At 37.3% G+C, this 11,658-nt stretch overlaps 1 protein-coding gene across 1 annotated transcript in view; it reads right to left on the bottom strand.

The window, feature by feature from the left end:
* The window catches only part of LOC109932166 (NADPH oxidase 3-like), a 49,976-nt gene that overhangs the window by 26,867 nt on the left and 11,451 nt on the right, over positions 1 to 11,658 (bottom strand). The window contains exons 7-10 of the mRNA XM_020531411.2: positions 10,647 to 10,776; positions 5,752 to 5,844; positions 4,809 to 5,062; positions 1,019 to 1,181 (exon numbers count right to left, since the gene is read on the bottom strand). Of these exons, the coding sequence (XP_020387000.1) occupies positions 1,019 to 1,181; positions 4,809 to 5,062; positions 5,752 to 5,844; positions 10,647 to 10,776 (640 nt within the window). The remainder of the gene's footprint in view (positions 1 to 1,018; positions 1,182 to 4,808; positions 5,063 to 5,751; positions 5,845 to 10,646; positions 10,777 to 11,658) is intronic.

Raw genomic sequence — 11,658 nt, 5'->3', positions numbered from 1 at the left:
GCATCTGTGGAGGAGAAAACAGAGTTAACGTTTCGGGTTCAGTGACCTTCCTCAGAGAAATGAACTTTTCCTCTGAGGAAGGGTCACCAGACCCAAAACGTTAACTCTGTTTTCTCCTTCACAAACGCTGCCAGACCTGCTGAGCTTTTCCAGCAACTTTGTTTATGTTCCTGATTTACAGCATCCACAGTTCTTTTGGTTTTTATTAAGATGCTGAAGGGTCTTGACAGGGGAGATGCCAGAATACGGGTGCACATCTTATCAATATCTTCGGGTTCACCATTGACCAGAAATTGAATTGGACTGGCTTATAAATACAGTGGCTACAAGAGCAGGTCAGAAGCTAGGAATTCTTCAGCAACTCTGGTGTCCTTACTTGAGAAAAGATATACTGGCACTGGAGGCCGTGCAGAGGAAGTTCACCAGGTTGATGCTGGAGTTGAGAAGGTTGGCTTATGAGGAGAGATTGACTAGACTGGGTCTATATTGATTGGAATTTAGAAGAAAAGTGGGTGGTGGAATCTTACAGAAACATATAAAATTATGAAGGGAATAGATAAGATAGAAGCAGGGAGGTTGTTTCCACATGTGGGTAAAACTAGAACTAAGGGGCATAGCTTCAAAATAATGGGGAGCAGAACTAGGACTGAGTTGAGGATGAAATTCTTCTCCCAAAGGGTTGTGAATCTGTGGAGTTCCCTGCTTTGTGAAGCAGTTGAGGCTACCTTGTTGAATGTTTTTAGACAAAGATAGATTTTTGAACAGTGAAGGAATTAAGGGTTATGGTGAGTGGGTGGGTAAGTGGACCTGAGTCCACGAAAAGATCAGCCGTGATCTTGTTGAATGGTGGTGCAGGCTCGAGGAGCCAGATGGCCTACTTCTACTCCTATTTCCTATGTTCTTATGTTAACTCACCTCCTGGCTCCTCAAAGCCTCCCTTGTTAAATATCTTATCAAGGGAACTTGTGTAATATCCTTTGTACACTTTCAGAATAAAGCAATACATGACTTTACTTACCCGCTTTACTTTCATTGTTGTTGCGGGTTGGCTGTACTTATACCAAATAGATTTCAATACAGAAGCAAAAGGGGTCACTCCAATTCCTGTAGCAATCAACACACTAACTTCATAATAGAATACATCTATACAGGCAGTTCCAAAAGGACCATCAACTGCAACTCTGTAACACATAGGAAAATGTGCTATGACTTGAAGTGAACATATACATAACAACATAAGGCACCCATTATTCATTATTAGTAACAGTGTCACTTCACAGTTACAGTACTTGGAATTTTCAGTTACTTTAACTAGCCTAAGGTTATATGATATATCATGAAGTATTCTTAACAATATTGAAATATTATTATGTACCCCTAGTCATAATGTTCAACACAAGGGATGGGTATTTAGCATTTCACATTTTTTGACTTTCTTCCTGGTCGCCTTGACATGATTCTATCTTTGCTCAAAACTTCATCCCAGATGTCTTAGTGTTAGTAAGCTATTTCTCCATGGAGAGCATCACAGTTCAACCTAAACATTTATATACCTGACATCAAGCCACATACATTTTTCAACAAAGGTCATCAGGAAATCAAAGATCATCATCTGGAGGAATTTGTTCTGCTCCAGGAAAATTGAGACCTATTGTACACCTCCAACTATTGTCATAGCTATGATTACCTAATTCAACATGCATCAGTAATTGAATCAGAGACTTCATAACAAGCCATATTTCTACACTAGGCAACACTGAGTCTGCAAGACAGTGTTTTATCGGTTTATTTATAGGGACAAACAGGCAACACATATCGTATAATAAGAACGCAAAAAATAGGAGTAGGCCATTTGGCCCATCAAACCTGCTCTGCTAATCAATAAGATCATTGGTAGTTGCCTCAGGCCTCAATTTCTGTTTTGCACCAGTTCCTCATAAATCTCAACTCTCTGATAGTTCAAAAATCTATCCACCTCCTCTTTAAATACTTTCAGAGATTTACCCCACATAACTCTCTGGGGTAAAAAATTCAAGACATTCACTGTTTTCGGGGAAGTAATGCTTTTGCATCTCAGTTTTAAATGAGTATCCTCTTATTCTGTAACTATTTTCCCTAATTTGAGATTCCCCCACTTTTGAAGCATCTTTGTAACATCTACCCTGTCAACCCCCCAGAATTGTTTATGTTTCAATAAGGTCACCTCTTATTTTTTGAAACTCTAAAGAATAAAGGTGTAATCTGTTTAGCTATTTTTGATCAGTGAAACCCTTTATCCTGGGAATGAGCCTAGTGAATCTTTATTTGATCTGCTTAAAAACCTTATTCCTTAAAATATGCCTTAAAAACTTCCTTAAATACAGGTACCAAATGTGTACACAGTATTCCAGGAGTGGCCTCCACAACATCATATATGGTTGTAACAGGATTTCTCTGTTTTTAAACTCCAATGCCCAGCAATGTAGGCCAAAATTCTTTTTGCCTCCTTAATTAATTGTTGCACCTTCATACTAACTTTTTCTATTTCATGCATAAGAACACCCAGCTCCCTTTCTGCTGCACTTAAATAAAAGCAAAATACTGCAGACTCTGGAAATCTAAAACAAACTCAATAAACTCAGCAAGTCTGGTGGCAACTGTAGAGAGAGAAAAACAAGATTTAATGGTCTGAATCAAAGAACAGTTCTGAAGAAGTCATATCAGATTCAAAATGTTAATTCTGTTCCTCTTTCTACACAGGCTACCTGACCTGATGAGTTTCTTCCTCATTTTCTGTGTTTCCTTCCCCTGTCCGGCAGGCACGGGGAGAATGTGCAAACTCCTCACAGTCACCCGAGGCTGGAACTAGTCACCAGGTCCCTGCTGCTGTGAGGCAGCAGTGCTAACCACTGAGCCACCATTTCTTATGTCCTCATCATAACAAGCCCCCCCACCATTTTTGTATTGTCAGCAACTTGAAAACATTACATTCTGCCTCCTCCTTCAAGTCATTAAAATAGGTGGTACATAATTGAGGCCTGACGACTTACCTTGTGGCACTGCACTAGTTACATCTTTCCAGTTTGAAAAATACCTATTAATCTTGACTGTCTTTCTTCTGTGCATTAAATAGGCTTCAATCCAGGCTAATACATTACCCCCAATCCCATAACTATCCTTTTGCGTAGCACCGTATCGAATGCCTCCTCAAAATTCAATTACACAATATCTACCAGTTCTCCTTTATCAACTCTGCTTATGTCCTCAAAGATCGCTAGTAAATTTGTCAAGTATATTTTCCCTATCACAAAGCTATGTTGATTCTGTTTGTGATTGTGTTAAATTTTTCTAAAGTCTTGCCTATCTTTCCCTTAATAATGGACTGCAGTATTTTTTCTAGCATATCATCAATTGTTGCTCAACTTTCCCATGGATGAAGCATTAGGCACAAAGATAAGCCACCTAAATTATGGGATGGCTAACTTTGAGGTGATTAAAATTAATGTGAACCACTGGAAATTTGCAACTACAACAAATAGAAATGCACATTCAATTCTTTGCACCATGTTCCCATCAAAAAAGACACAACCAAAGATGTCATGCCTTGGCAATGTATCCCATGATACAACTCTGAAAGTGAAAATCACCATAGTCCCAGAAGACCACAGGCTCTCTCCAATTGGAGAGAGTTGACTGGTTATGAGTTGATCCTGAAGGTCACCACGCCTCAGATGAGGGACGAGGTTGAGAAGGCAAGGTCCTCATTGTGACTTCAAGCAGTATAGGAACATGTGGCTAACAGAAGATAGAGCATTGAATACACAAAGTCATATTATGAAGAATTGTACCAGCAGATAAATTCCATGATCAGTATGGAATTTCCCTTCCTACTGCATTTAAATTGAATTTCTTAGAGCTAAGATTTGCTGTCTTTCTGAAATATCAAATCAAAGGTAGTAAGGTTAATTGAATAAACTGACTTAAAAGCTTGCAGATGTTGCTCATATGATACACTTGCGATATACACTTTTGGTCTTACTTATATTTATCCTGTAACAGCTAAGCTGAATTACCATGTTGGTATGCTAAAAGGGCTGCATTGGGTTATTCTGAACTTACTGTCAGATTTCTAATGCTGTACTGAAATTTAAAATGCACTTAAAATTCCAAATACCCATATTGCAAACAACTCTTGACCAGTGTGGAACTGAAACAATGCAAACTTCATCCCTATGTAATGCATGATTCGCTGATAGACCAAAAATGTTTTTGCCTGATACCACTTTCCGATTTCATATAAAATATCCTTTTTGATGACATAATAGAAAACTGGTATAAAACCATATAGACCTGGAAGTCTTTTGGTTTGATTTATCCTCTCTGAACTGATATTGTCTCAATGGAGGGAAAAATCAATTGAAGTTGCTGCCACAACCGGATCAGCACATCTGAATAAAGAAGGAGATAAATCATTTCCACTGCTGATCCTCAACTGATGATTTGCACATGAACATGCACTTGTCGGTACATTACATGAAGGGCAGTGGTGATGCTTCCAATGTTTAAAAAGCCTGGTTGCATTTATAGTTTAAGATCTTTCATGGCGATTGAATGAAATGTAAAAGCAGCTGACACCACAGAATTGTTGGCATTATTTTTAAAAGAGGAAAGGGAAACAAGCAGTTCTGTCAGTTTCTGATTTTTTTGGTGCACATCACCTGTTTGCATATTTAAATGTTCTACTTGCTATTTATCCATAATGGGTTAAATTAACAAAAACAAAGTTCCTACATGATATTAAATAATGAGTATTTATACAAAGTATAAACCTTGGCATCTTCCATGCTTCCTGAAATCCTCTTAAATGAGCTCCACAGGCCTCAAACAGAGCACTTGTCCAGTCTCCCAGGGCTCTCATATGAATGCTAAAATGGTCTTCTTCAGAGGCAGAGGTTAATGTGAATGGATGCCATTCATAACGAGATATTGAAGGACAGTGCAGGAAGATGTATTGACCGGGTTTCATTTTAAAGCCTTGCTTTTTCATTTGAAGTTCAAGTACCCTGGATGGATGTACAATCACCTGCCCATCAAAAGAATGGGTAATAAGAGTTATGTTCTTAATATGAATAATCTTGTAAGATATTGTACATAGTTCTTATATTTACAGCAAAGTCAAAAATTTCATCAATTCCTGGAGATATTGCTGAATCTCAACTTGGGAAAGGTATGATGATAAATGCTCACTTTTAATTAAGTTAAGCATTTAAACAAGTCTTTAAAACCCATGCTTAGGATAGCTATCACTATTTCCTGATTTACTTCATCTTCATTTTTTCTCTTTTGTAAGGATAGTGACTTATGCGATGGAGTCTCCCTTATCATCTGTCATATTGAAGTACAAATATTTTGTTTATTGTTTTTATATTTATTGTGCTGACTATAATATAGTTCTGGTTTATTCATCAGAGTATAAGGAAAGCCAATTAACTAAATGTGTCAATGTCAATGACATCTTTGTGACATCTGGTAGAGCAGCAGCATTCAGAACCCGGAGGCCCCACACATCACTCATGCCACTACTTGACACCCAGTTACAATGAGGTTTATCTCTTCCTAGTCTGGTTGTTGGGTCAGAAAAATTTAAGAATACATATAGCTGTCCACCATTGAGGAGGGGAAACGTTGATCTGTTAGGTGAAATAATTTCTGAGCACAAAACGAATAAGATATGGGTATGTAAACAAATAGTCCAGTCAAAGTAGATTTTACCTTTGTAATTACAACTTTTTGCAGAGATCTGCAATACCGAATCAATCTTTCACAAATGTAAAGAAAAACAGGACCCAAAACCCATTTCCAGGTCTGAAAAGAAAGAGTATAACAAATGTTCAAAGAAGCTTAATACAAAGTGTTTTACCTGGCACTAGAAGATTGCCTCACTATTAGCTGATACATTAAAGTCACTTCTGAGCTATATTAATTTCTGTAATTTTAATGAATTAGTAAATTAGTCATGCTGTACAATTTACAATCAAAACGTAGATATTGCTCCAGACATTGGTGCAAAGGCAGTTTGGAAGAGAATTAGAAATAGATAGAGAAAGAAATGGAATGAGTGATGGGAAAGAATTACAATACAAATTTGAAATAGAAAGACATATAATGAGAATTAGAGAATGAATAAGTTAGAAAGAGAAGAGAAATAGGAAAACAATGAAAACAGTTGAACATCAAACAGAAAAAGAGAGCAATTTGTATTTGGAAATGGTTGCATCAACTCTTCAGCATTTATTCAATGAACCCAAGTGTAAGTATGTGAAATGGACAAACAGTCTCCACCTATGAAGTTATAACCAATGGTTTCATTCATTATAGTCAAGAATAGTGAAAAACTAAATGGATATGCCATTTCACTGCTTTCATAGAAATATAGGAATTGCTAGAAGAAAAAAAACTACAATCAATTTAGTAGATTTTCAAACATCTTGGTAGTCATATAATAAAATATTCATGGATTTGTTGACTAACCATAGCAATTAGTCACAATGCATTAATGAACATCAGGGGCAAGGTGAATTTTGATGGAATTAGGCAGGAGCTTGCGGCAGTTGTTTGGAGCAGATTGCTTGCAGCGGTTGATTTGAATAGTTTGTTTGCAGGCAAAGGGACCTCCGGCCTTTAAAAATGTGATAGCTAGAGTCTACATGTTCCTGTGAGGGTGAAGGACAAGGTTGGCAGGAGTAGGGAACCCTGGATGACAAGAGATATTAAGGCTTTCACCAGAAAAAAGGAAGCATAGCTCAAGTACAGGCAGCTGGGGATCAAGGGAATCACTGGAGGTATATAGGGGGTGCAGGAGTTTACTGAAGAAGGAAATCAGGAGGGCAAAAAGGAGGCATCAGATAGCTTTGGAAAAAGAATAACTAGAGAGAGAATAGGACCGTTCTAAGACCAAAGTGGACATGTATGTGCAGAACCACAGGAGGTAGGTGAAGTCCTCAATGAATATTTTTCCTTTATGTTTACCATGGAGAAAGACATGAATACTTGGGGAAGTTAGTGGCAATATCTTGGGGACAGTACATATCACAGTAGAGGAGGTGGTGGATGTATTAGAATTTATGAAGATGGATAAATGTCCTGGTCCTGACCAGATATATCCAAAATCCCTGCAAAAGCCTCGAGAAGAAATTGTGGGGACCCTGAGTGATATATTTACATAATTGTTAACCAAAGGTGAGGTCCTGGAAGACTGGAGGGTAGCAAATGTTGTGCCTTATTCAAGAAGGGCTGCAAAGAAAAACCTGGGAACTATAGACCAGTAAGCTTAACATCTGTGGTAGGTAAGTTACTCGAGAAGATTCTGAGGGATAAGATATACATGCATTTAGAAAGACAGGGTCTGATTAGGAGTAGTCAACATGGCTTCGTGCGTGGGAGATCATGCCTCACAAATTTGCTAGAGTTTGTTGATGAAGTGACCATGAAGGTTGATGAGGGCAGTAGATGTAGTCTACATGGATTTCAGTAAGGCCTTTGATAAGGTTTCACATGGTAGGCTGTCTGGAAGGTTGGATCGCATGGAATTCAGGGAGAGCTGGAAAATTGGCTACACAAGCAGAGAGTAATAGTGGAAGGATGCTTGTCAGACTGGAGGCCTGTGACTAGTGGTATGCCTCAGGGGTTGGTGCTGGGCCCATTGCTATTGGCTATCTATATCAATGATTTGGATGGGAATGCACAAGGCATGATTAGTAAGTTTGCGGATCACACTAAAATCGGCGGCATCACGGACAGTGAGTAAGGTTATCAGAAATTTAGCAGGATCTTGATCAGCTGGGGAAGTGGGCCGAGAAATTGCAAATGGAGTTTAATATAGATAAGTGTCATGTATTGCATTTTGAAAAGTTAAATCAAGGTAGGAGTTTCACGGTGAGTGGCAGGGCCTTAAAGTATAGTGGAACTGTTAATCTGGAAACTACTAGTTCCTGAGGTAATACTGCTTGTCTGCAGAATGCTGTTGGCATATTATCACTGCTGTGATATTCTTGCATTTATTGGAGAGCAGTTGGCGTCTGAGACTGATGACAATTCAGTTCCTTACTTCCTTGGCAAACCCTCATCTGCTTCATCAGCTGTCTGCTGTGAAGAAGGAGCTTCTCCAGTTGCATATAAACATAGCTGTGACAATTGTTCTGGCTGTTCACTTTCATTGTGTTTGATTGAGGTGACAACTTCTGTACACAGGGCTCAAGTTGCCAAATAGGCTAACTGTGTTGAGTATGTTGAATGTTTACATCTGACGAGCTCTCCAGCTTTTAACCTTGGCAAATATTTGGCAGCTTATCAAAGTGAAGTTTGGCTTCCTGTCATTTCACTTTGATTTTGTCATTTACTCTTGTTAATATTTCTGGTCTCAGTAATTGCTTCATGTTGGAAGTGTAGTCTGGATGTGGCATGTCATTTTGTCACTACACTGGACTATTTTCCAAGCCTTTAGATGATGTATTTCTCTACTCTAAGCTTGCGTTGTAAGCATTTGTGTTGGATCTGATTGAATTTTTGATTATCCTTTTAGCTGCTACTATTTTACTGCTACTTCAGCCTTTCTATTTGACTGGGAATAGTGTGGAGGTGTGCAGTGCTAAATTTCCCAATTATTATTCTCCAGCACTTTCTGTTTTTACTACAAATGATTCTAATGTTGCTGCTAAACTATCTCTCTCTGCATGATGATGTAGCTTAAGCTTCTGAAAAAAAGTTTACTATATCTGGTTTTCCACCAAAGGTATATTCATAGTTACATTCCTCTCCAATTACTCCATCTTATTCTCTTCACTAACTCTCCAGGGCTCTGTGTACATTCCTACTTGTCCCTTCTTCACTGCAATGATTTCATCCATTTATTTAATCCTAACTAATGTTTAGTTGATACTTTGATTTTGTTCTATTAAGTTCATTCAAATTGCATGCCCCAACATCCACAATTTCCAGCCTCTTTGCACAACAATCAATATATCTTGACTTGTGAAAATGCCCTTTGATATCTTTTTTAAAAAAACATTCATTGTTCTTTATGTCTTTTGCAGGTCTAACTATATTCTTCGTAGTTCTATTGTTAACCCTTCATCTATTGATATTTCTTGACCTTACATTGACCTCAAGTGCAATTCGTAGTGATCTGGCAATGTTAATGTTCAAAGAAACTCATTTTTCTCTTTCATGCTTATTTTCGTCAATAGAATCATGAACTCTCCATACAGACCACATCATCCAAACTATCATAAACTGCTTTAGTATCTCTAAAGGTTAAGGACAGCTTACAACCTTGTATCTTTCAACCTCTTTCGGTTGCAGCATTTATTAAATCAATAATAGATATTCGGTTAATTGGCCTATAGAGACCCAGTTTTTGCCTCTCTCCCTCTTTGAATAGGGATGTCATATTGGTAGTTTTCATATCTTCTGGTACTTCTCCAGAACCTAAGGATTTTTGGAAAATTATAAACAATGCATCCACTATCTCTGTAGCTATCTCTTTTAGGATCCTAGAATGTAATTGATCAGGGCCAGGGGTATTATTTGTCTTTAGCTCCATTGGTTTGTCTAATACTACTACTATGGCTGGTCTAGTTTATTTTCTCGTTTATGGAAACCCTCAGGATGTTGATTGTGGGGAATGCAATGATGGTAATGCCATTGAATGTCAGGTGATGCTTAGATTCTCTCTTCTTTCAGATTATCATTGTTAGGTACATGCTTGGTGTGAATGTTATTTGCTATGTATTAACCCAAGCATGAATATTGTCCAGATCTTGCTGCATATTAACAAAAACCGCTTCAACATCTGAGAAGTTATGAATGTTACTGAACATTGTGCAATCATCATTGTGAAAACATCACAATTGAATCTGATCTTCTCATTCCAGAAACCTTGTAGCAGAATTGATAAACCTTGGTGTCCTGCCCCTTCACATTCCCATTACCTTTGAGAGAAGAAATTTCCAGATTCTGACGTTTTTTGTGCCACAACTGTTGACGTGGTCGAGGTTAGCTAACTTAGCACAAGTAGTGATTAAAATTGCAATCATCCTGACTTTCATGACTCATTAAGGTAAGTTATGGTAGTGCAGTTGTTTTGACAGTGACCCAGTAATCTAAGATTATGAACTTAATGGGCCCTTTTTAATGCAGTGGTAGTTTCCCTACACCTGGACCAAGAGACTTTGGTTCAAGTTCCAGTGGCTCCAGAGGTATGTAGCAACATCTCTGAATAGGTTGATCAGAAAAATATATTAAGTATAAAAAAAATTATGAGTTCACGTACAAACATGTTGTCGAAATTATTTGAATAACACATCCTATAATTAGTGTCAATCACTGGAAAAATGATAATGGAATCTATTGAATTATTGTAAAATTTATTTTTGGCTTCCGTCAAGGGAAGGGAAAACCAGTCACATTCAACCCTAGTCCATACTAGGTGGTTCATTTTTACTGCCTTCTGAAATGGTCCAGCAACTCACTTTTTTCAGCTAATAATGTGACTTCATCAGTGTAATACAGATTTGTTGTGCCATTACCCAACAAACCCTCATACAGCTCCATAAAATAGCACCATAAAATATATAGGTGATTAAGTTAGCTTAAGGATTCTGACTTACTACTGGTTCATTTCCAGCAAACTGTGGTAATGGGCATTCTGGGATGTCTCCCCATTCTTCGTAATGATCTTTGCAGTAAGTAACATTGTGCTCCTGAAGACTCTGACGGGTTTGTCCTCGAACAATACGGCTGGAACACAGAATCACTTAATCAACTACTTACTGCTTACATTTTATGGAGGATTTTAGAAATTAGAAAATAAATTCAATATTTTAAATGTCCTTATTGATTTTATGATTTTCAAAACTGGTTTTGTAAAATAAATCTGTTATAGTATTTCTACCACAGAATATAATTTATAACCTTTATCCTAAACATCTGACATTATTGATTTTGATTACAAATATATTAAGTAGAAAATTAATTTAATGATATTTGAGATAATTTATTTATCGGGTTAAAATGTTTACAGGAAAAACACATTGAATACAATGTTCCTAATATCATAAATAATACAGAACTAAAATTTCTGTTGGCTAATGATAGAGCAGCCAAAGAAGCGTCCATAGTACATGCAATTATATTTGACTTTGCTCTCCACTCCCTTAAAGAAAAAAAAGTGAACTTATTGAAAACAACTAGTTTATGCTTTAATCATTCATATTAAATCACAGAACACATCACAGCTGGACAACGTTGCTTTGGTGGCCCAGAATTTAATATCACTTTGAATGGGAAACCTAGCACATCAAACCATGTCAAAAGTGTTTTGCTAGGAAAAAAGCATGAATTGGAATTGTTCAGTCAAAATGTTATCAAATAAAAAAACAACTGATCTGATTAAAAGTCACTCTTGTGCCCAATATTATAATCTTCACCTGCTTTTATGCATCAAGAGGCTCAAGTGCTGTCTGTTTAACATTCTCATAGGTTAAAATAGAAACAAAGAAGGCCCATTTTGCTTGTGTCAACACTTGCAAATAGATAATTTATTAATTCTATTTTCCCTTTTGCCCTGATCCTGAACTTTCTCAAATCTGTTGACTTTAGTGGCACAAGGAGTATGGGCAT

Source organism: Rhincodon typus, chromosome 9 (genome assembly GCF_021869965.1).
Source record: "Rhincodon typus isolate 14 chromosome 9, sRhiTyp1.1, whole genome shotgun sequence".
In the NCBI taxonomy this organism is placed as follows: Eukaryota; Metazoa; Chordata; class Chondrichthyes; order Orectolobiformes; family Rhincodontidae; genus Rhincodon; species Rhincodon typus.
This window is presented reverse-complemented; position numbering and strand designations above follow the sequence as displayed.